This window comes from Dreissena polymorpha, chromosome 5 (assembly GCF_020536995.1).
Source record: "Dreissena polymorpha isolate Duluth1 chromosome 5, UMN_Dpol_1.0, whole genome shotgun sequence".
Taxonomy (NCBI): Eukaryota; Metazoa; Mollusca; class Bivalvia; order Myida; family Dreissenidae; genus Dreissena; species Dreissena polymorpha.
In genome coordinates, this window is record NC_068359.1 from 3,760,776 (window position 1) to 3,786,358 (window position 25,583).

The window sequence follows — 25,583 nt, forward strand, 5'->3', positions numbered from 1 at the left end:
GGTCAAGGTCACAGACATGTCAATTGCATCATCTATATTACTTGGTGAAAGGGCAAGGTCACGGATATGTCAATTGTATCAACTATATTACTTGGTGAAAGGTCAAGGTCACAATTAGCAAGGCATGATATGCAATTACAGTTTGAAAGGTACAAACCTTGGTACACTTTCTTTAACCATACTATTTTGTAAAATTGATTTCCCAATTTATTTATTTTCCACTCACAATCAAAGTGAAAACGGCTAAATGCAGCCAGCATGAAACCAGCCTGCAAGTAACTCATAGGCTGTTCAGGTTTTATGCTGTTTGCTGCTCATCCATATCTTAGTGTTGGAAAGGAAGCATTTAAAACTTGAATCTAGTTAGAAATGTTTTAGATTTAATGTCATTTTTAAACAAGCTTCAATCCAATGAAAGTGCATATCAAAGTGGAAAAGGGTTAATTGATATTGAAACAATTTTTGCATCAATTAATCTTTATTGTTGATTGACAGGTGTTCCCTGGTGGCTCCTTTGCTGCCAAACATCTGTATGTGGAGGTGAAAAACCTGTATGTGGATGTGATGGGCACATTCAGAGCTGATGGAACAGGCTTCTGTAACATGGGTAACATCACCTATCTCATATTCCTTAAAAAGGTGTTTTGCCAAAAAATGAAGAAGATTTAGAAAATTTAGAAGACATAGTTTATCTGATTGATATAATGAAGTTTCCAAAGTGTCTTAATAACACCCACACAATCAAGTAACATATGTATCTCTAAAATATTCTAGGTAGCTACATGAAACCTCATTTGTTACATTGATCTCTTGGAGAGGGTGTGCAATGCACAAGAACTATACCTCTTGCTACCTTATATTAAGAGTTATAGCCATTTGTTATGTATTTTACTTAAATGTGTCTTGAGAGTATCACAAAAACTTTGAAGGAAACCGGACACCATGAGACAAGAATATATAAATTCAGATAAAAAATTGTGAATCTTTAATTTCATTGAATATCCAGCGGGCCCTGGAGCGGGTGTGACCTATGTGAAGGACGCAACGTCCTATGGGACATGGGGCCAGTCATGGTGGTGAGGCAGGGGCAGGGGACTCCTCTCGTGATACGCCCAGCGCCTATGGCAACTTCATTGCACCTGACCAGTTTGGTAGCGCCGGAGGAGATGGCACTTCAGGAAAAGGTGGTTTATAAAAGACTGAGATATCAGGATTTGGTAGATTCTAATTACCTTTTATGATTTGATATACAAATCAAGACGTAATCTTTTCTATTTCTTATTATCATTTTCAACAAAATTTTCAGGAAAGGAAAACAACAGGTTAACATAGACACACAAATAATGTATTTTGAAATATGCATTTTGAAGAATATTTGATATAAAATATAAAAAGCAACAGTGTTTTTCTATTTTACTGCACAGTATGAAATTTGAATTTTATAGGGATTTTCATTTGTTTAAAAATAAATTATAAATGCAGCTCCTACACTCTGCAGGTGGATGCGGAGGGGGTATCCTGATTCTGAATGCAAGCTCCATAGTGAAAGTAGACGGTACTCTGTCAGCCAATGGTCAGAATGGTGGCGCTAATTCTGGTGGTGGTGCTGGAGGCAGTATTTACATCGTGTCTGACGAACTTGACGGCTCTGGAACAATTGAGGTATGAACTTTGTTATATCTTATGAATATTAAGTCTCATCTGTGTATTAACTGCTGGCATCATTATTTTATTTATGAATAACCATTTTGATTTGTAAATGCTACAAATATAATAAATGTCATGTTTTAATTACTTAGCAGCCTCTAAAATCTTTCTAAGGCCGATTTATTCATTTATTAAAAATCCAACCCAAAAATAGCATCAACAGTGTACATGAGTCCACAGAATCTACATTAACATACTTGTGACACAAAACTTCTCAAAAGCATGAGAAACACTCAGTCAAGCAAGAATGTGTAATAATAAGTTTACAATCGTGACTCTCACTAACCTTATAGGTCTGTTAATGTAGATTTGAATTATATATAAATCAAGGCATTATTTTACGGCTGTGATTTGTCTTGGAATTGTTTACTTGTTATCAAAATGAATTGAATGGCATTTCTGCTATCAAATTATATGTGTTGTCACTAAATTGCTATACTTAGTTGAAATATTCAATATTCTTGACCATTGATTGTCTGTTATTTGGTTGGATTACTAGGTTAAAGGTGGAAGCGGCTTCAATGGAGGTGCTGGAGGCAGACTGAGCACAGTGTATGACTACTCAAATTTCATTGGTTCATTCCACTCAAGCGGTGGAGTGGCATCAGGTGGAGAGAACGGAGCAGCCGGAACTGTGTTCACAAAAGATAATGCTGTTGATGGGAAGAAGATACTAAGGATTTACAACAGGAAGGGAGAAGGGGTTTGTACATTTGGATTTGTATGTGTGTGATTTTGATTGTTTATTAGTAGGGGTCCGGATATTTAACAAACAGATCAATATGTTTTTTTTGTGTTGTCATGTTGTTTTATGATGATAATTGATTGTCATGATAATTTTTTATATGCTCACTTTGTATGGAAATACATTTATCTAGAACAAGGCATACAATACATGTCAGTTAGGCTCTGTGACTGCTGATCCATATGTGTACTGTAACCATTTTATGCCTAGTGAACTCTCCCATCCTTCTAAATTGGATCAATTTATTTCCAAATTTAGGTATGTCTAGTATATTTATTTCTATATTTAGAATATTTCTTACAGAAATTCCTTTAAGCAAACAGCGCAGACCCTGATGAGACACCGCATCATGCAGTGTCTCATTCTGGTTTAAGCTGTTTGCCTAGGCCTTTTTTCTATACGCAAGGTATAAATGGATTAATTTAATTATTATACATGGACAATTTTAACTGTTTAAGAGCCTACTTGGAAACGTGCATAATTGTATTGATTAATTCTCATATTTTCATATTTAGAACCGTCGTACTCGTATATCCATCCCTGAGTCAAAGACGGAAGACCACGATATTGACACACTTGACCTTGGTGACTATGCACAAGTTGGTCTCCTAGCTACAGATGACAAAGGCATGCCAAAGACTGGGAACCGGAACCTGTACCTTCAGGTCAGGAAACATTTTCTTAAAAAGACAATGTGAAAACATATTGTATTATATCCTGTATAAAAAATCACCTTGGATAGATTAATCTTATCTTGCCTTAACTTGTCCATTTTTTTGCATTTAGTCTTTGCTTTTGACCAGTCGCCAGCAGTGTCAATCAAACTAACAAATTAATCAATCAGATTTCGTTTATTGCGGCCACATCGTCCGACAAACAAAGACTGTCAGAGTAATGGATAAAGCGTTTCATGAAAACACAACTTAGTTGGCGGAGCGATCTCGTATTTGGCGACTGGTCAATTGGTACAAAGTACATTTTGGAAAACTTTGACATGTCTATGCAAACTCTGAGACAAGCTGAGCAGTATGCATTATAACATGGTGATTTTCTGATTAAGTAGACAATTCAAAACAAGATCTTTAGGAATTGTTGTATAAATCAATTTGTGTACCTTTTTTCCTCAGCTTGTGGAAGGAGACTACACTGCTACTGTGCATGTGGAGGGAGGAATGTGGCTCAACATTGACTTCAAGGACTCAGCCACGCTATCATTCAGTGTATCTGTATATCCGGTAGGTCAACATTACGCATTGAAAGATGTTTCAACAATATACATGTGTATTTCATGGTATTTATATGAAGAATGGTATTAGCTGTACTTTTTCATTGCTGGAGTAGTTTTGGGTATTTAACAAGTATTGCAAACATTATAAGTATTGAAATATCCAAACTGGCACTGTTGCCTTAGTTCTTCAACTTGTCTACCTTGTATTCAATTTCTGAACGAATGACTTTAGTCATTCTGAATGTGTTTGTTAAGATTTAAGTAAAATGAATCTTATTTATTCTTATTCAGTATTCAGTTAAAGATATTTTGTTGCTATATTTATTTTCATACATATATTTTTGTAAGACCAATTTACAGAATAGGGCATGTCGATTTACCTTTTTTTGTCTATATATACTTCAGTCTGTCCATAGAATGTTTGTGTCACATAACTAAAAGGGTTATTGCATTACAGTCTTTATATCTATGATCTCTCTGTAATCCAGAATGGCCAGGTAAATCTTCCATTTGACACGTACCTGAAGGACGTCACTGTGGCTGACTATGGTGGCACTATCCTAGGTCTGGAGACCTTCAATATATCCCGTGGGGGGTCAGTCGAGATCTACCCGGCTCTGAAGTCTAATCCCTATTACAAGGTAACTAACAATATCATTGAAGCATGAAAATGATCAAAACAAAAACTACCCATAAGCAAACCCTCTAATAGGCTAAGTTGATTACAATGTAAACTGCCATTGCAACTAAAAGGCTGTTAACTAAATGCATATAGGAAATAAATATAACAGGCAATATTATTATCAAACAGTTAAGCATTATTTGAATGAATTATTTTATTTCATAGGTAAATACTGTTTAAAATATTAAAATTTAATTCAAACTTGAAACGTCTTTTTAATAGCAACAACTTTTCCCTGTACTTCATTGTCAGTAAAATCTGCTATAAGAATGTCTTAAAATGAAAAATCATGATTATTGTTGATGAATACTGTTATAAAGAAATGCCCCCTCCCCCCCCCCCCCCCCCCCCCCCCCTTATAAATTTTGTCCATATGATGGATTGACACACAAAGTATATCAGATATACAGTGATTTAGAAACAAAGATTTGAGCATGACCCATATTGCAAAATCACATGATGTTTTAGGAAGTAAAATGACGTCTTGCGTTCAATACCTAAAAAATTATTCACCTCAAGTACAACAAATCTTCAGTATCAAGTTCAAAAGTACAAAAAGGTTTTGGTATTTATATGATATATAATATTAAAATGTTGATGTCAAATTTTAGCCAATCAAGTATGATTTGAACACCATCAGCATCCTGGATGGTGGCTCCTTTGTCTTCAATGGAAAGGCAGAAAATGATGACTTCCTTACTGTCAATCTCACTGGAGATTTGATGATCAGAGGTGGAGGAGAAATGAAAGTCAACAAGATGAAAATGACAGGTGAGTACAAACACTTTTTTAAAAAGATTTATTTGATTATGATCAATTAGTCATGCATTTAAAAAATGTAAGTGTAACCTTGCACATTTCTGATAAAAATTGCTGATGTGATCATGTCTGGTATACAAAATAAAAAATATATAATAGGCATTTGTGTCAATATCTATTAAAGCAAACTTTAATTTCCTTAATAAATTGTATTTAATTCTTTAGGACAAAAACATCCTTTTGTATATGCAGTATAAATCATGTATATTTTTCTCCAACGCAGCTATCAACATCACAGTGGAATCCGAGGGCATCTTAAGTGCCTCAAATGGTGGATTCCTGCCTGGTGGTGGCGTTGGTGCTGGTATAGGCAATGTCAAGGGCAGCTCAGGAGGCTCCCACGGTGGAATGGGGGGTCACGGCACAGGAACCAATAGCTCAGGATGGGCGCACGATAGCACACTGAAACCTACAGCTTATGGCAGCGGAGGTGGTTCGGACGGTACCGGGACCGTGGGTCGTGGTGGTGGTGTGCTGGAATTGAAAGCCTCGGGCTTTGTGGAGGTCGATGGAACCATTAGCGCTGATGGAGAGGCTGCCACAGAGAAAGGCATTGGTGGTGGTGCTGGTGGCTCTATTTATGTGGAGGCTGGACATTTTGCAGGTATGAAATTATAACAGAAAGTTTTCATTTTTGTTTTTAATGTTGTAAAGAAAAATACACTTTTCTTTTTTCATTTTCAAAATAGCTATAAATAATTACATGTTTTATTAACAATATTGCCATTTACACATCAGTGTTTATCATTTTATAATACTTAATTAATGTAAGTTTTTTCAAAATAGAATTAAAAATAACTTATAATTTTATGTAATTCCTCTATTTCTCTCAATAAGCGGTTGTAAATAGTAAGAAAAAATCATCGTTAATTTGAGTAAATAAATTTCACAAAGAAAATTTCTACTCACTTCATAAATTAATATTCACATCCTGTTACATTTCATCTATTGATTGTTTGCCAGGCACTGGACTGATTTCTGCCAATGGTGGGGGTGGTGCATGTGTTACGGGCTGCCTGAAGTGTGACTCCTACAGGCGGTGTCTGCAGTGCCACGCTGGCTACACTTGGCTCAACTATGTTTGCCAGAATAACTACATCAGCGAAGAGGTTAGATTTAGATTGTTAAAATTGCAAAACATAGCAAATTACCAGAAATAAGTATCACCCTGCAATGCAATCCTGACTTTTGTTTGGAAAAAAGTTGCAACTTATATCCTGGAAAATACGGTATGAAGTAATTATATTGATAAAGAATTTGCAAATATACATTTTATGGAAAGTTCTCTGCTTAATTTGTGCATAGCATTTATCAATGGATATTTAAAGTTACTGCCAATGCTGCACGCTTTTTTTTATATTATAGTTTATTGTAAGTCATGAAGATTTGATATTATTTATTTGTATTATAGTAATTTTTATTAAATTCAAGGATTATGTCAGCTATCTGTTGCTATTACGTAATCGTTTAGCTTTTCGAGCAATATGGCTACTTGTGATTTACTAGAGCCACAACCTGTATATCTTGTTTGTTTGTGTATACAGCTAGCAGGAGGTGGTGGTGGAGGCGGCCGTATCGCCATCTGGATCAGCAACTCCACCAACGACTTCAGAGGAGCCTTCAACACCTACGGAGGAAAGGGTTTCTCAGAAAGTGGTGGCTCAGGAACAGTGTATGTTAAAGCTCTCAACAGTACTGGCTCCATGGAGTCCACCCTTATTATCGACAACGACAATGCTGTACCAGACAATATCTATATTGCTGACAAACTCAAAGATAGCTGTCGCACGTACATTCTCACTGAGCAGGGCAACACTGCTAAAGACTTGACCTTTGACCATGTATATATCAATGGTGATGGTCATCTAGCATTCAGGAAGACATCCTCAGCCAGTGTTGATGTTACAATCAATAACCTGCATGGTGACTTGTCAGGCATGGTGCATTCCTCTGTGGACCAGAAGGTACAGATTGTCGACAGTGACAGTCCCATACCGGCCTCGTTCAGAGTGTATGATAAGGCAACTGTTCAACTACCAGCAGGTGGGGAGATTTCCATCTTGTTAATTGACACACATTAATAAATGAAAATACTTTTTCATAAGTGTTTCTTGCTCCTCACATGAAATACACAATTCTTTTTAATATGATAATTGCCACCATACTTAAATCCTAATTCCATTTAAATGAAGTGGTATATTCTAACATAATATGTATAGAATGTATTAACCCTTTCCCACTCAGAAGCAAAGTGAAAATGGCTATGTGCAAACAGCATAAAACCAGAACAATCTGCGAGTAACTCACAGTCTGTTCAGGTTCTATGCTGTTCACTGCTCATCAGTATCTAAGGGTTGGAAATAAGGCCTTTATAATTGAATCTAGTAAGAAAGGTCTTGAATTTTAATGTAACTTTCTCAGGCACTACAAATGAGTTAAAATATGTATCTAAGTGGGAAAGCATTAAGTGCGGGAACCGAATTTTGAAGGCCTTTGCAAACAGTTTGGATCCAGATGAGTCGCCACAGAACGTGGCGTCTCATCAGGATCCAAACTGTTTGCTATTCTGAAAGTATTCTTTGAAAACAATCAAAGAAAATGCTTATTATAGAAATTCAGCAGACGACATTTTAGCAGACGACAAATTTCCCAGCATGCAAAGGGTTCATTTATACTAGATAGTGTATCAGTTTCTTGTATATTTTATGCTGAAGGCTTATCATACCCCTGCAGCTAAAATGTGTGGGGGTATAATGGTGTTTATTATGAGTTGAAACATTTAACATACACTTGAAATTCAAAGAAATGTTAAACTCTATATAGAACAACAACTATTTGTAGGCTTTTGCTTTTGGTAAAGTTGCAACTGCAATTAGATTCAACTAATGCTATTTCAGAGCTGTATTTCCAAGACCTCAAGTACACAGATATCTTCATTGATGGCCAGATTGATGGGGTCAAAAACCTGAGTCTTGGTCAAGGAGTCAACTTTGTCATTGGAGAAAATGTAAGGACAATTCTTTTTAACCCTTTGCATGCTGGGAAATTTGTCGTCTGCTAAAATGTTGTCTGCTGAATTTCTAAAATTAGCATTTTCTTTGATTTTTTTCAAAGAATACTTTCAGAATAGCAAACAGTTTGGATCCTGATGAGACGCCACATTTTGTGGCGTCTCATCTGGATCCAAACTGTTTGCAAAGGCCTTCAAAATGCGGTTCCAGCACTGAAAGGGTTAATTACATAAACTAATTTCTTCATATTATTCATTATATTGATTATTAGCTCTTACTGTTTATTAACTAGGGAATAACTACCTTTCAATTGGCCAAATTATGTATTTGTCAAGCTGTTTCACAGCATTATGTTTCCATTATATGCTCTTTGTTATAAACCTTTTCCCTATACATGTTCTGTAGTGGTATTGACAATGCCTAAAATAGATTTTAGAGTTAAGGGAACTTCTGGGTGGCTATTCCGAAAATTCCTCAGGAAAAACTTAAAATGAAGTGGTGATTATTATTATTTTGTTTAATTACTTGTTTTCCCTCTTATAAAATTATTATGTATTAATCATTTTAGAGATATTTACTTGCTTAAAACATGGGAACATAAAAATTGGTTTGAAAAAGTGTGAATGTAAAAACACCTCAAGACATAATCACCAGTGAACTAAGAATGTTTATGTATTTAATGTTTTTTCTTCAATCTTCCATAATGAGCTTTGATGAATACATGCCTTGGAGATCACTGCTAGGTGCATTTGTGTTGCCTTTACAATTGGACAACGCTTACAGAGCTTTGTTTTGTTTTTTAAAACTATGCTGTGCAATATATGTATATATATATATATATATATATATATATATATATATATATATATATATATATATATATATATATATATATATAATATATATATTTATATATAAAAAAAAAATATATATATATTCTTATTCTTCAGGGTTTCACAAGTGGCTACACCAAACTTACATTTGCCTTTGACAATGTGCAAGTGTATGCTGACGGCAAATTCTCTTCTGCCTATGTGGACGAGTTCACACCATCTCTCATTCTCAAGATCTCCAATCTTATCAGACTTCACGCTGGTGCTGTGATTGAGGTACATGTATTAGCATGCAATTAATCCTTTGCATGCTGGGAAATTTGTCGTCTGCTAAAATGTCGTCTGCTGAATTTGTAAAATAAGCATTTTCTTCATTTTTTTTTCAAAGAATACTATCAGAAAAGCAAACAGTTTGGATCCAGATGAAACGCCACGTTCTGTGGCGTCTCATCTGGATCCAAACTGTTTGCAAAGGCCTTTAAAATTCGGTTCCCGCACTGAAAGGGTTTATCTTGCAAACTAGGAATAGTCGCAGTTACCAAACAAAAATGCTGAATGGAAAGTTACTTTACATTAATGTTAACTGTATTACATTTATTTGTACATGTGAACATCTGGTTGTGACTTAAAAATGATCAATTGAGATAGGATAAGGTAGAGACCAGCCAACAAAAGTGCATAAAACCATTAATCTGTTAACCCCTTCCCACTTATAAGCAAAGTGAAAATGGCTATCAGCAAACACCATAAAACCAGAACAGCCTGCGAGTAACTCGCAGTCTGTTCAGGTTTTACGTTGTTTAGCTGCTCATCAGTATCTAAGGGTTGGAAATGAAGCCTTTTAAACTTGAATCTAGTTATAAAGGCCTTTAATTATATGTTATTTTCTAATTGACTACAAATGAGTCAAAATACGTTTCTAAGTTGGATAAATGCTTGATGTACTGGGCCTAATTGCTCAAAACTTGCTGCCAATTAGGCAAACTGCTGATTATGTTTTTCTATTTATGCATGTGACTTAAATGTAAATGTGTTAATTGTAAAATAAGTTCTATGCTCTGATAATTAGCATATGTTTGATAGTAATATTGGTCCTAAAATTAATTTTATTTGGGTCTGAGGTTAACAGACGGTTAACTAAGGTCATTAAAGTTTTGTGCAATAGTGCCCAGTTGTTATTTACTTGACAAAACTTTTAGTTTTGATTGTGAAATGTGCATGCAATCAATACATCATAAGACTGCATTGACAGGCACCTTGGGTGAAGATCAATGCTACAGGGGCTGCCATCCAGATAGACGCAGCCAGTATGATCAACGCTAGTTCCGCTGCCCCAGCAACCTTGCCCCAGAATGGTGTCCTCACTGAGGCAGGAGGGGGCTCGGGCGGTGGCAATGGGGCGGCTGGAGGTCAGGGCTCATTCCAGTTTATCGTGGGCCCACCCCCTGACTATGGGTCTCTCTATGAGCCCAATGAGTATGGAGGCAATGGTGGTTCTGGCGGGGGCTCCACATCGGATCAGAGATGTACATTTACGCCTAAGCAGCTTGGTGGAAAAGGAGGTAGGATTATGTTGTCATTGCAATTTTTGAAGTATAGGATTTCTATTTATTTCACATAGTAAGGTACCTGCCTCTGAATAAAAAGTGTTATGATAAATATTATGAAAACACTGGGTAGAATCAGAATATAGGTATCTTTGTAGAAAGATGATGTTTAAACACCTTAAAAGGAATTGACTGCCAATCTTATCTAGTTTAATTACATTACATTTCTGCATCTTTTTCACCTCTTTCAATATACCAAATGTAACAATTTCCCTGTAAGCATTATGTAAGCGGCCCGGTTAGATCTCTCAGTCGAGAAGCACTCACATTGATAGGGAGAGGCCCTGGGCTTGACAAGCACCTATGCAAATATTCAATTTTTCACTTAATAACCACTCAAAAAAATGGATGATATTACTCTGACAGCCAACATATATCCTCTATATGATAATTCTGTGTTGCTTTGATTGCCAGGTGGTGTGATTGAGCTGACTGCAGACAGTCTCCTGTTTGATGGAGAGCTCCGTGTCAGTGGAGGGAATGCTCAGGGACCCAGAGGTGGTGGCGGGGCAGGAGGCAGTGTCTATGTCAAGGTTAGAATTGTGTGGTAACAGTATCATGAGGAATAAGCCACAGTGTAATATCTTAGGCAAATATTTAATTTAAAAGAATATATGACTTATTACTGGCTCCATGTCTGTGGAATGTTTTTCTTTAAAGCATAATCTCTCTTAAAAAAGTGCCATATACATTTCCCAGTTCTAAAAATATTTTAAGCTATCTAGCTCATTGGCCTTTAAAAATTGTATTTGTCAAAATAAGTCTCCACTCAAAATATTACTAAATGTTAACTTAGAAAATGTGATTGAAAAACTGCCTTTGTCAGTTTGAAACCCTTGTCCCCCTTGTCCTAAGCATTAGCTGATTGCTATTATGGTCAAGGTAGGAAATGTATAAATAACTTCTAACCATCAATACAGGTTTTGTAAGACTTCATGCAGCTTATTTTTTATCCCCTTGCAGGTGGACACCCTCTCTGGTGACGGCACAATCTATGCTCAAGGAGGTTCAGCACCAACAACTGGGGCTACTGGTAAGCCAATACCCTCCAAGCCATGCACACTTATTTTATTTGATTATTTGAAACTTCTGAGATTTTTGTTGTATTTTAATCCTCCAGAGCTTGCTGTTGTAACATTTTAATATGAATAGAATATCATTTATGTCTAAAAGAGAACTATTTTGCTCAATTTATTTAAGCATATTATAACTTGAAACCATGTACTTTTGAATGTTGACAGTGTCTTGCAGCTTTGGTTATAATATTCAATCTATTTTCTGGGATTCAAATGGACAAAGAAAACTGATGACATTTTTCTTTATGTGAGTCTCTTTATGAGAAAACTGGTCTTAATGCAAGCCCATTAAGTGTCGTCCCACATTAGCCTGTGCAGTTCATACATGCTAATCAGGGACAACACTTTAAGCTTTTGTGGAATTTTTAATTTAATGGAGTCTCTTTTAAATAAAAATATATTTTGCACAAAAAATGTAGTCCCTGATTAGCCTGTTTTACGCACATGCATTAATCACAGATTTCCCTGAACACGGCTCATATGTTTATTAGGTATTGTCAGCTGAAAGGGCGTTATGACATTTATTTTCCTTGTGTTTATCAGGCACTGCCGGTTGCCAGGGTGGAGGTGGTGCAGGGGGTCGTGTTGCGCTGCATTTCAACGACGACTCGGCCTTTGCCGGCAAGGTCAAGAACTCTGGCGGTTCAGGCTACGAGTGTGGTGGAGCAGGCACGTACCTCAGGCAGGATACTGACAACAATGTGAAGAAGTTGTTTGTGGACAATGAGAATGTTTGTACGCCCCTGCAGTCCAGGGTGGACTGGGCCAACCTGACGGCCACTCACAAGGGGCAGCTGAGCTTCCACACATGGCTGTTTGATGAGAAGTCAAACTATAATCATGTGTTTGATGTGAGTGTTTTCTCTAAAGAAACTATTTTTTGCTTTTATAAATATCCTTTGTATCACTGTTGCTTATGCAGTTGACAATTCCAAAAAAGAGCAATTCCAACGATCTATTTATTTAATTTATAGCTAGAAATCATTTCACGACTGCATGCTTATATAAAACAAAGAATCAAAGCAAACTAGCTCTGACAAGTTTATTAATTTTTTTAAATGTATACATTAGTTTCATCATAAATTGTAGGAGAGTTTTATGATTTATTATTTTCTTGCCGTTGTATAGGAGGTGACATTGAGTGGCCAGGCTCAGCTTGCCCTATATCGCGTAACCAACCAGGCGTACACACAGACAGTCACAGTAAAGAAATCCATTGGAGACAAATCAGGCGTCTGGCATGTTGGTATGTAATCAAAGGAATATTGAGACAAAAGCTAGAAACACTTTTGTTTTTCATTAAGTACAAAATGTATGCAAATATTTTTTTGAGATAACATATTATCACATGCCATACCCTGATTCCCATGTAATATAACAATTACGAATATTTTTATCTTACACATGTGTAATATACTTTTTAACCGTTTTCATTTGCTTAGTTTTCATTTGATTGACCAATCACATTTTGTTATTTTGTTGCAAATGATGTCATGAAATGTAAACAACATTTGGGATTTAGCATTATGTTTGCGTAAATTTTTATTTAATTTGCTTATTTAAAAGCATGTGATAAAAAAGATCTGACACTCGTTGTCATATCATACCATATTTTATTAATCTCGTCCAGGAAATTTGTTAGTAAGCTCGCCAAAGGCTCGCTTTACTAACAAAATTCCTGAACTCATTTAATAAAATATGGTATGATATGACAACTCATGCCAGATCCTATATATCAATGTTGAAACATTATTGGATTATGGCTAAATAAAGGAACAGCCTTAATAAACAACGAAATGTTTAATATGACAGGTCCATACCAAAAGATCTCGACAAGCCTTCCCGCAGACAGCCCCGAATTGCAGTTTGGATTATTTGTGTACGAACTGGGAACAATGTTGGCTGAGAAGACGCTCACGGTTAAAGGGATCACCATAGAGAACGAGGGAAAACTGAGTGGCATAGAGCACCTGGTGATTGGGCCCAAGGGAGTCATCATTCTTAGGTATAATGGGAGGAACCAATCTGTACATAATGTCCTTGTGTAGTCAGTGTGAGATTATTCTTCTAAACATTTGGAAAAGGTTAAATATGTTGCAATATAAATGTTATATAGGAATACCAGTATTTCTGAATCCATTTTAAAGTAAATAGGGAATTAGTGAACATTGTGAAAATAAGACATTTAAGGTAATTTTGTAAAAAGGGCTACCAGTGTTTTCATCTTTATGTCTGATGAAATCCTCACGCTGTACTTATATTATACAGGTTGAGAGTCTACAATCTATTTTTCAACCATTAATGTGTTCCTTTCTCATTTTATTGCCTTCTTTGTCCACAGACCTGATGCCAGTGCTTCCAGCCCAGTAGATTAGTTTCGTGAGTGTGACAGTGAAAGGTGGGGGCACTCTGAAAATCGAGACCAAGGGCAAAGGCATGAAACTGGTCGGTACAGACTTCACTGTTGAGAGTGGAGGCACAGTGGAGGCAGACAATCTCATAGTGCAGGCTACCACTCTCACTGTAGAGGACTCTGCATATATCAAGGCTGATAAAATGGTGAGAATTGTTATCCTTTTACTTCAGCAAAATTGATCCTGAGAGAAACTAGATTTTAACTTAAGATTTATACTAAAGCTGGAAATTTCAGAAATGCTTCAAGTGTTTCCCACCCAACTAGAGATGTACTGGTATGAAACCCTAGGTAATTCTCGCGTGTATAGGTCATATAAACTGAGCAGGTAAAAGAACCAAGGGATCTATTCGCAAAGAGCTAGGGTATCGCACCCGGATTCCTTGTATCCCAATACTGTCTGTCCTGCTTGCTGTCTCTTCAGCAAAAACCAAAGGACCCCATTGAAAATAAGTGCTTGCACTTTCATAGGTTATCCTTGACTGCAAGGTCAAAATAAATACATACATACAAAGCTATATATATTAAGTATGGTTTAATTGATAACTACTTTTAAACTCCTACATATTTAAATCGTACCTCATCATTAATGCTGTAAAAAAAACTATTAGTGCTAAAATATGATACCAAGTTATCGTTTCCATTGTTTGCCATACTTTCACAATGTTTTCACAATTCTATGATAGACTGATTAAATAGAGAAGATAAATTATTGTCTACTATAAATATTGCAGTTCGGAGATGATCTCTGATATGCAATTGTTACGTCCTTTTATACTTGTTTTGTCATTAACATGAAAGTCATTAAATGTTATAAACACTGCACATAAAGTTCTAGTATCGTCACTTATTTCTTACTACTAGTCAAAATATTTTAACTACTCAAACTACTCCTATCAGGCGGTTCACACCAACTGGAGGTCCTGGCAAGGGTGAGGCAGGTAGTGGAGCAGGTCATGGAGGTCAAGGTGGAAAGGCCACCATCTTTGCAGCAACAGGAAACAGCACCGTCAAGTTTGGTGGAGGACTCTACTATGGCAGCGTGGCCAGTCCAAATTCTGCAGGCAGTAATGGTGTTTGGACAGACCTCATTTCAAAGAAGGAGACTTTGGGTGGTGGAATTCTAGAGTTCAATATTTCTGACACAGCCAATATTGATGGTATGTGATGCATGTCCTTTACTTATTAAAGTAGAAGCATTGGTGGTCCTGTGCCGCGTTTTCTTTTTTCTACTTGGACTTTTTTCCTCAAAATAAATGCAAAATCTCTAAACAAATCTGATAATATTGCAGATTTTATGGACATAATGCAGTCTAAAAATTAAGATATTGATATAGCAAATTTGGAAATTAATCAACAAAATATCTGAAAATGAAACATTTATTAAATTACACAGGGTAAAATTGCTTTTCCTTGTCAATATTCTATGCAATATTCTATTAGAAGTAGAAATTGCTATTGTTTGTATAGCTCTCCTGTATGATGCCTGTTTACCTCACAGGTGTGATCAGCTGTAATGGTGAGGCAGGTACCAGCCAGGTTGGGGGTGCCAGTGGTGGAAGTGTCATCCTGAAAACTGCTAAGTTCAATGGAAAAGGAAAAATCACAGCCAATGGTGGAGCAGGTACATTGGGTTAAGATTTTATTTAGTACTGAATGTTGTTTTCAAAATTTCTTTTAGTTATCAGATATTCTCCTGAAGTTTATAAGTGAGTGACAGGGGTAAAGGTACCTTGTGGAGTGCTGTGCAGATGGGCTCATATCAGTTTCCCATGTTTCGGAGCCTTCTTCGCTTAGTCTTATTGTCTTTTCTTATTTCTGCAGGAAATGTTACTGGATTTTTTTGTTTCTCGAAACAGAATTACAAATAATTGCCCAAAACATTTGTCATAGGTATGTAGCTCACTGTTCTTATCCTGCATATTTTCTTATGTCTGCAGGCAGTGCCACCACAGGCGGTGGAGCTGGTGGTCGCATTTCAGTAACCTATACGACATCCTCAGAGTTCACAGGGTCATGGACCACTTATGGTGGAAAATCCACGCACTCTTACGGAGGCGCGGGTACGGTATATGTTGTCGCGGTAACCAAGAAGTTCCTCTACGTTGACAACAAGGAGCCTTACCCTGTCCCGGTAATAATGTGATGTCTGATTGAAGAAGATAAAACATACTGCTGCATGTTTGCAAATGCATTGTATGATCTATTTGCAATTTGAAGTCATATCTTTAAAAAAAGCAACTGATTTTAGATAAGAATTCCAGTATCAGGTTGTAAATTATTCAAATATTACACTATGCAACACTGATGATTCTTGCCCAAAAGTGTATCTTACTTTTTGACACTGCTCTCCTGTGATTACAGAAATCTATTGAGAAGTTTGACGCCTCTGGAATTGCTGATAAGGACTATGGGCGCACATGGCTTGTCTTTCCTACTTCTGGTTCCCTGGAAGTAGACAAGCTGTACCTCTACAACGGGGCCCATCTGGCGATGGCACCCGGCTGCCAGCCCACAGGCTACAAAGCACTCTTTCACCACTGAAGGATTCTATGGGATGGACTTTGGAATTGAGGCTGGCAACCTAGGTGCAGTGCATGTTGGGCCTTACCAGACATTTACTGTCAGGTAAGTCATAATACATTTGGAATATTAATTATGTAATGCATATGGTGTGATGAAATAAATATGGGTAACAGTGATAAATCTCCAAAAGGGAAAACAAATGATTATTTTATGTTAATTTTTCACTAATCGTCTGTGTTGAGACATGTGCTGTTTTTTTTATAACAAATTTATGCATAAAGCAGGTGTCATTTTATTTCATAGTTGAAATTCCAGTAAATGGAACTTATTGCACACAATAGAATATTGATCGGGCATTCTGTTGTATTTGTTTATATAATGAAAGCAACTATATTTAAATCAGTAAAATACAGTTTAAAATTGATGTGAATCAAAATTGATTCATTTAAATAATTGAATCCTAACCATTGTACCGTAGTACATGTATTTTTCCTTATAGAGCCATAGACATGTACTTCCCAGCCCATGTGGAGGTGTATGCAGATGGCCTACTGTCTATGCCCTCTAAGGTGAAGTGGTTCAATGCTGTGAGCACCATTCACGGAACTCTCAGTGGTCTCACTGAGCTCACTCTCGTGAGATCCACACTCAACTTGATGGCAACCAGTAAGACTCAGGTAGGAGCTTTTTGCATTTTCACGTTTTATTCAATTTCAAAAGCTTAAACAGAATATCGTGTTCAGTTTTAATTTGCTAGTTATTCTCTCAGCCAGCTGTACATAAATGCACATAAGTATAAGGAATTATATTTAATGAATACATGTAGTTTACTGTTGTTTTACCTGCACAGGGATTGTGTGCATTGTATACCTGGAGTCTCTTGAATGGTCAGTTTGTTGGTTGGTTTGTTTGCATGAGTTTGTAAAACACTGCAGAAACCACAGAATGCATAGAGGATATTTGTTTGATTCGGTGGATTATCGATTTTAATTCACAAGTGATCATAGAAATTAAAATCGATATTCCACCGAATCCAACAAATTTTCTTTTTATTTTATGCCTTTTTTTCACAGTTTATATACATTGTTAAAGAGTTTAACTAAAGAATTTTGCTGGGATAATGACGTCATATTGTCCAAAAAATGACGTCATTTCACAGTAAACAGTGAAAATTAATTTTCACTGATAATTTTCATTGTTTGAAAGAGTGAGATTATCAGTTTTAATTCACTGATATTTCTCTATAAACCACCGGAAAGCATAAAATAAATATTTTTATTCCACTTTCAGGGCAGCTCTGTTGGTGCTAAATTCACCATCAGCAAACTGAACATTCTGGCTGATGGCATTCTGAAGATGACAGAGAAGATCAAGTACCAGTTGATTCTGTCAAGCCTTCATGTGGCACCTTCTGGACTGGTAGAGGCCGGGGAACTTCATATTGAGACAGACGAGGCCCTCGTAGAGGAAGGTGGTGTGATCAACCTCAGCGAACGGGCAGAGATGAAAATTGGCGACGGTAGAGTACTCATGATTCTTCTTGTACATTTTTTTTAATACATTATAATTTATTTGTTGATATATTATAAATACGTATTTCTTAGTTAAAGGGATGATGAAATTGTGCTACACACTTGTGGTTAGTGTTTTGTGTGCAGCAGTAACTCAGCATTCTTGTGCTTTCAAGACTGTACACTGAAATCATGTCATCATATAGCTCCAAATAGCTTGAGAATGGATTGAGGTATTGTTCTATAATTGTGTGTTTTTACAAAGCCAGGCTGGTATTACAAGCAAAAAGTTGAAAACCGTTTTGTGGCATGGCCACTTCTGTAGCTCATTTTGTTGTTAATACCATGGCAACTGAAACCGTATATATATCTGTAGGTTACCTAGCCAGCTATGGTGCCGGCCACAGTGGTCAGGGTGGAGGCCATTATGACTCGTCCACCTTACTATGGGTGCGCGGTGCTGCGTATGATAACTTCCGTCAGCCGACCTTGAAGGGTTCTGGAGGTGATACCACCTATGGTGGTGGAGTGTTAAGATTGGTCGCAACTGGCACTGTGGAGATTGATGGTGAAATAAAGGCTGAGTAAGTTATGCACAGGACTTGTTGAGAGCTTTTTTGTTTTACATATCTTTGTGCAAAGATTCCTAAGTAAATATTCCTAAGTGAATATTTTTTACCATTGTAATACCATTGTCTGAGGATGTTGACCAAAATATTGCATACAATATTATTAAAGTCTATACAAACTATGTAGCCCCAAAACAGTCTTTCAAACAGAAATTAGCTTTTTAACTTATATTGAAGAAAATGTATGAATGTCTTGGGAATCTAGGTTAATATGTCCCTTTATGCTTCAGTGGAGGCAGTGCTAATGGTACAGACTCGAAGGGAGTGTCTGGAAAGTATGGTGGAGCTGCGGGTGGCAGCATCTGGATCTCCTGTACCACTGCTAAAATTAGTGGTATGAGTATAGACCATGCATTTTATATGCTTTTTGGTCATTTACATTTCTTTTCTTATCATATTCATGCTTTTTTATTTTGTTCACTGTAAAACAAAGTTTTAAAGTGAATTTCCATTTTTTTAATGCTAAATCACTGTAAATAGGGTTTAAAACTCAGAATGCTTTAATTGTTTCATGCTTATGAAGTTAAAGTTGTATAATGGTAAATGGTAGCCATGCATTGTATAGATGATATGTATTGTTTTTGCCATGACAGAAAATGCACCTACATAATATACCCTTACATAATAATTTATAAATGTTTTTAGCTGTGCTTTACAGTAAAATAAACTGTCTGTTGTTTGATTTCAAAGGCATCATTCACACTAATGGTGGCTCAGCAACAAGCTCTGGTGGTGGTGGTGGTGGCTACATAGCTCTCTATTACACTAGCGGCTATGTGGATGAAAGGGACATCACCTCGTATGGAGGGGCCTCTTCTAATGGTGAAAACGGTGCTGCTGGAGTGATCTACCTTGAACAGGGCAGTAACAAGAAGGTGTGTTCAAAAGTGCTTTAATATAATATAGATATATATTAACATTTGCATGACATATTACTCCACTTCACTTTCTTCGATAAAATGCTTCAGGATTTGCTTTTGATGTCTTCATATAAGAATATTTTGTTGAAATTATTCTTGATTTTCGCCTTCTTGAATACTTAGATTTCCTACTAAGAAGCAAGTATATGCATTGCCTGATTTATCTTTTCTTGCCTTGTAAACTTTCTTATTCAGCAGTGAATCAAAATCTTAATTATTATAATAAAGCATAAGTTTGAGACAATATTACATGAGAATGTATAGCATGGGTTCCCTATAATACTTTTTCTGTTTACTTCATTCATAGTTGATTGTTCATATTTCATTTCAGGCATTGGTGAAGTCAGACAAGGCATCTAACTGTCTCTCCACACTTGGTGTACCAGCCAGTGTCCTAAGTGTGAACCTTGACACGCTTGAGGTACTTCTAGTTCCTTGTTTACGTGTACAACTTATTTGGTTCGTGTTTCTTAAGTAAATAGACAATTGAAGGATCAAAGCGCAAATAAAAACCTTCTTCTTAATAATGTAGACTTTTCTAAGATGTTTCCTCATAAAAAAAGCAAGAGCATGGGAAATGTTACATTATAAACACACTTTACTGTGTTGTTATGAATACGCGTTATTGCCTTGTGTATTGTGTGGTTTCATCCATTTAATATAGTTATTTTTTATTGCACTAATATTTTAATATTAAACAAATTTAATTGAAACTATGAACATCTCAAAAAACTAATTTTTGATAATATTTTCCCTAATGAGTTGGCTGGCATAGTTGGTACAACACTGTACAACTTTGATTGAAAGATCTATTGTCGGCCCGGCCACATAACATGTGTGATGATTAGTCATGAAATTATTTCTGCTGCTATTCTCACGGTACAGCTGATTCAAGATTACAGTTGTCAGTTACTGGCATAAGTAGTAACCCATCTAACACAGAAAACTGTGTGTTTACTTACTGTAGTGACATGATTGAAATACTGTTAACCCTTTCAGCGCTGGAATCAAATTTTTAAGGCCTTTGCAAACAGTTTGGATCCAGATGAGACGCCACAAAACGTGGCGTCTCATCAGGATTCAAACTGTTTGCTATTCTGATAGTATTCTTTGAAAAAAAAATCCGAAGAAAATGCTAATTTTAGAAATTCAGCAGACGACATTTTAGCAGAAGACAAATTTCCCAGCATGCAAAGGGTTAAAAACAGTAAACAAATAATAATTGTATTTCCTTGTTCCAGATGTATGGCCGTGGTCATACCGGCTTCCAGGGCAGAAACACGCTCCCAGCACTCAGTGCAAATGTGGGCAAAATCAAGGGAAACAATAACTCAGTGGTCAAAGTTGAGAAAAATGTTGACTTGTATTGGGGTACACGTGTTGGCATCGTTAACACACTGAGCATTGGCACCAACGTCCATGTGGCACATGGTGGCAAGATTGACCTGCCAAAAACTGTGATCATTGACAAGGGATGGTGGCTGGATATTTGCGGCACAATATCCACCAGTACAGACCTGTTGACTGTGCGAGAAAAGGGAGAACTGCGTATGTCCTATCCAGCCTCTGACTTAAATGTTCACACGGTTGTTGTGGATTATGAAGGGAAAATGGCGGCTTCAACCTATTGTCCATCTACTCAAAAAGTTTACATGAGTGTTACATACTTTAACACAACAGCAGACTTTACACTGGATACAAATCTCTTCAGCTTGAGCTCTGGTCAGAAAGGGACCGTTTCAAAAGTAGAAACCGCTCTGAATTACACAGCATGTCCGCTGAACGGCACATTGGACCTGAAGAGAGGACAATTCTGTGAGGTGATAACTGGAGCATCGTACAGCTTTACTACACTGACCATTGAGCCTGGAGCTGAAATCAGAGTGAAAGGATCAGCCACTGGTGTAAACCTCACTACGATTACCGCTGCCAATGTGGATATCAAGTTTGGAGGCTTGATAACTGGTGTTGGGAAAGGGTTCATGTCTAATAGGCCCTGGGGCCCCAACTGCAACAGGAAAAGGGGCTACTCATGCTGGTTCTGGTATTGGAAATACCAAATCTCCCTATGGCAGTATCACCACCCCAAACACATACGGCAGCAATGGCTTTGGCGCCACGGCAACAAGCGGCTGTGGTGGTGCTCAAATTAAAATGACCGTTACCAACACCCTAAATATTGACGGTACTATCGACATGAGCGCCCATTCAGCAGGGGGTGGAAGTGGGGGCTCCATCTGGCTGGAAGCTAAGACCATTACTGGCAATGGCTACTTAAAGGTTGAAGGAGGCCCTGGTGGTGGTGGCGGTGGACGTATAGCTGCCATTGCTTCTACCAGCTACAGCTTTACTGGACAGGCTTCAGCCAAGGGTGGTGCGGATGCAAGTAAAAACACTGGAAGTTCTGGTAAGTGACCTTTTTCTTTTAATTTGATTATGTTTTAGTTCACACATGAAGTTGTTATTTATTGAACATATGTTTGTTATGTTCCTAAAACAACTTTATGTGGATAATCGACACAAATTATTTAAATTAAAATGCAATACATTGAATACCAGTTTTCATGGCAATGCACTGTTTATTGTTAGCTCCATTATTTTCTGGGCCTCATTTGCACAACAAATAATGACATCCTTCACAGATCAATGTAACCCAGACCTTGAAAAGAGGGTATATCCTGACAAGTTGGAACTGTTGTTGTCTTATGATAACTTGTTGAATTGCTTTTGATTTCAGGAACTGTTTATATTCAGCAACCAGGGTCTACTAATGTCATAATTGATGGTAAAGCCACTGAGAGCACAATTATAGACACCAGCATTACTAAACTGACAATTGCCAACGCTGCCTCCATTTCCGTGTCTGCCAGTGTGACTATTCAGGAAATTGCTGTTCAAGAGGATAAGGAATCAACCAACATTTGCAGTTTAGCTATACCAGCTTCGATTACCCTGACGACTAACACTATGGGTATGCAAACTTTCATTACTCCCCACAAAAAAGTTATATGTTATAGATTTTCACAATCATACATGTTGTCTTTTTTTTGTCAAAACCTGCCCTTAGTTACCATGCTCTTGTTGTAATGATGTGTGAGCTTGTAATAATGTATGGGGAAAAAACACTTTCCTTTCAAGAAAATAATCAGGTTAATTCAATGAAATTTCGTTCTTAAATCTCAGTTGTGTATTTGCAGAAAAAATGAACAATTCACAGTAATTCAATTTTCTTATAATTTCAGGTGATACCAACAGTGGATTTGCATGCAATATAAGCATAGCTGCAACAGGTGCTCTTGTTGTGAACGGTAACCTGATTGTAACAGGAAGCAAGCCATCTTTGAAGCTGGACGGATCTGTCACAGCAACATCTCTCACCATAGACAACCATGGTGTTTTCACCGTAGCATCCACTGCTAAGGTCTCTGTCACCACCATGAAACTGTCGGCCTGGTCTAACACAACTGTTGCTGAGACTGCTTTGTTTGGGTCTGATGCCAGCAAGATTTCCTTGACTAATTTTGAGATCGGTTATAGTGCCAATGTAACGTTTGCCCACAGCATGTTGATGATTCAGACTAACGAAATTCAAGATGGACTCATTGTCAAAGCTAATCCTGCAAGGGACAAAGAAGAAATTGAGCATCACAACTACGGAACTGACAATCGAAGATGGTGCTGTAATCAATCTGAATGGTGGTGGTTTCCTTGCTGATGGCACCGGTTCCTCCACTACTAAAGTGGGTGCTAGCTATGGTGGTGTAGGTGGATCAAACAGCACATCCGCTTCCTATGGCTCAACAAACAGTCCTGCAGATTATGGCAGTGGCACCAGTAGTGCACGTGGAGGAGGTATAATTGACCTGTCCATCACTGGAACAGCAGAAATAGACGGGTCTCTAAGCGTAGAGGGTTTGAACGGCACAACATCAGGTGGGGCCAGTGGTGGTTCTATCAAGATTAAAGCTGCCACACTGCAGGGACATGGCAAACTGTCAGCCATTGGTGGTAGCACTGCTGCTGCTTCTGGCGGTGGTGGTGGTGGTGGAAGGATCGCAATTGATGCAACAACAATGACAAGTTTCCTAGGTGATGTAAGTGTCTGTGGTGGTGCTGGGGCCAGTGGGGGATCTCCTGGTGCTGCTGGTACCATCTACAAGAAATACCAGCAATCTGGTGGTGCCCAGTTTGAGACTGTTACTGTTGATAACTGTGCACAGGTCTCTGAGAGTTTCACACATGTCTCAGGGGTACAGTCAATGACTGACCTTGTAATTAATGGCCACGGACAGGTTAAATTTGACGGAACTTTGCCAGTAACTATAAACAAGATCCTTGGAGACTATTCTGGTACTCTTACTATTTCCAGTGGACAGACATTCAGTATTGCTACCAGTTACGGTACTTTGTCGCCTTACGCTCTAATGTGTAAGATTGTAATCAAAGAAGGTGGCTTGGCAACTATTCCATCCAAAATTCTGCTGAAAGATGATGATGCCACTGGAAAGGATTGGTACAATTTGGAGATCTATGGCACAGTGATAGGGGTCCGTGAAATGACTGTATCTTCAGGTGGCCGTGTTGTCATACATTCAAAGAGTCGTTCGGGTCTCGATACTTCCAACCTGAAACCAATCGGTACTTTAGGCTTCAACAATATCGATGTCACCATGGATGGAATCCTGGAGCTGAGTTTGGACAGCATGGATAGATACACACTTTCCATGGTGAAGCAATTCAATGTTAAGTATGGTGGCAAGGTGGAGGCAAGAAATCTGTTCATCAGTTCTCCAGTCATGGAGGTCGCCTATGGAGGTCTGTTGAGTGTTGATAGAGGGAACATGAATGATGGCAAGTCCCCAGGTGGAAATGGAAATTCAGGTGCAGGTGGAACACATGGCGGCAAAGGTGGTGATTCCACCAATGGCATGAAACCCCTTTCCAACTTTGAGGGCCTCTTTAACCAGGCCACAGAGTTCGGCTCTGCTGGTGGCAACGGAACTTCTGAAACAGGCGCCAAAGGAGGTGGCTACATTATCTTGGAGATCAATACCCTACTGACCGTTGAGGGAACAATCAGTGCCAATGGAGGCTCTGCTAACAGCACAAGTGGCGGTGGCAGTGGTGGCGCTATTCACGTTCAAGTGATCAAGGACATGAAGGGGTCAGGAATGCTGTCAGTAACAGGTGGAAGCTCCGTATCTGGTGGTGGTGGTGGTGGTGGAAGAATCTTCATTGATGTGGATGGTGACTTCCATTTCCAAGGAAACTACAAGCTCCATGGAGGGTCCTCTACTTCTGGTCAGGCTGGCGGGTCTGGCACTACGTACGCTATTGTCCAAGAAGCAGGCTCCCCGGGCTATGTGGAGAATTTCTTCTTTGACAACAGTGGTGCCAAAGGTGCGGTTGATGGTGTATCATATATCGATGTGAAGTCTGCAAACCTTTACACAGTCAACAATTTGAATCTTGGGGGCTCAACCAGAGTTTGGCTGTTCACTCCAAATCTTCACTTTAAGGCTAAGACTCTCACATGCGGATCACGAAGCACTATCGTTGTCGGTGACAACACTGTCTTCAGTCCAGATTATGAACTGACCTATAGTGCCATTATGTGTAGCTTTGACCTGAAACAAGATGGAGAACTTAGACTACCAAAGTCTGTGGAACTCAAAGGAGAAGCCAGTTCTTTGGAAGGTATGAACATTTTAAGGTGTTTTCTGACGTTTTATAACTTTATTTGACATTGTTTTTGTATTTATGATGTTATCATGATTTCATATTGTTATTCTTGGCTTGGAATGCATCCATTATTTGTTCATAATAAAATAATAATATACTTAAATACAGTCGTTAAATGATTGAATTTAATGAAC

The 25,583-nt window shown here is 37.8% G+C and overlaps 1 protein-coding gene across 1 annotated transcript in view; it reads left to right on the forward strand.

Annotated features, from left to right (window-relative positions):
* LOC127881275 (uncharacterized) overlaps positions 1-25,583 on the forward strand; it is a 146,025-nt gene that overhangs the window by 49,016 nt on the left and 71,426 nt on the right. The window contains 36 exon segments of the mRNA XM_052429021.1: positions 496-641; positions 1,039-1,184; positions 1,499-1,662; positions 2,207-2,410; positions 2,968-3,117; positions 3,580-3,687; positions 4,169-4,321; positions 4,974-5,133; positions 5,405-5,785; positions 6,145-6,290; positions 6,726-7,224; positions 8,079-8,188; positions 9,143-9,301; positions 10,278-10,587; positions 11,047-11,165; positions 11,596-11,665; positions 12,252-12,559; positions 12,837-12,954; positions 13,521-13,713; positions 14,084-14,267; positions 15,053-15,281; positions 15,623-15,745; positions 16,062-16,255; positions 16,486-16,617; positions 16,619-16,749; positions 17,147-17,324; positions 17,938-18,166; positions 18,535-18,742; positions 19,018-19,121; positions 19,478-19,662; positions 20,039-20,128; positions 20,949-21,698; positions 21,700-22,114; positions 22,445-22,678; positions 22,950-23,196; positions 23,285-25,404. Of these exon segments, the coding sequence (XP_052284981.1) occupies positions 496-641; positions 1,039-1,184; positions 1,499-1,662; positions 2,207-2,410; positions 2,968-3,117; positions 3,580-3,687; positions 4,169-4,321; positions 4,974-5,133; positions 5,405-5,785; positions 6,145-6,290; positions 6,726-7,224; positions 8,079-8,188; positions 9,143-9,301; positions 10,278-10,587; positions 11,047-11,165; positions 11,596-11,665; positions 12,252-12,559; positions 12,837-12,954; positions 13,521-13,713; positions 14,084-14,267; positions 15,053-15,281; positions 15,623-15,745; positions 16,062-16,255; positions 16,486-16,617; positions 16,619-16,749; positions 17,147-17,324; positions 17,938-18,166; positions 18,535-18,742; positions 19,018-19,121; positions 19,478-19,662; positions 20,039-20,128; positions 20,949-21,698; positions 21,700-22,114; positions 22,445-22,678; positions 22,950-23,196; positions 23,285-25,404 (9,397 nt within the window).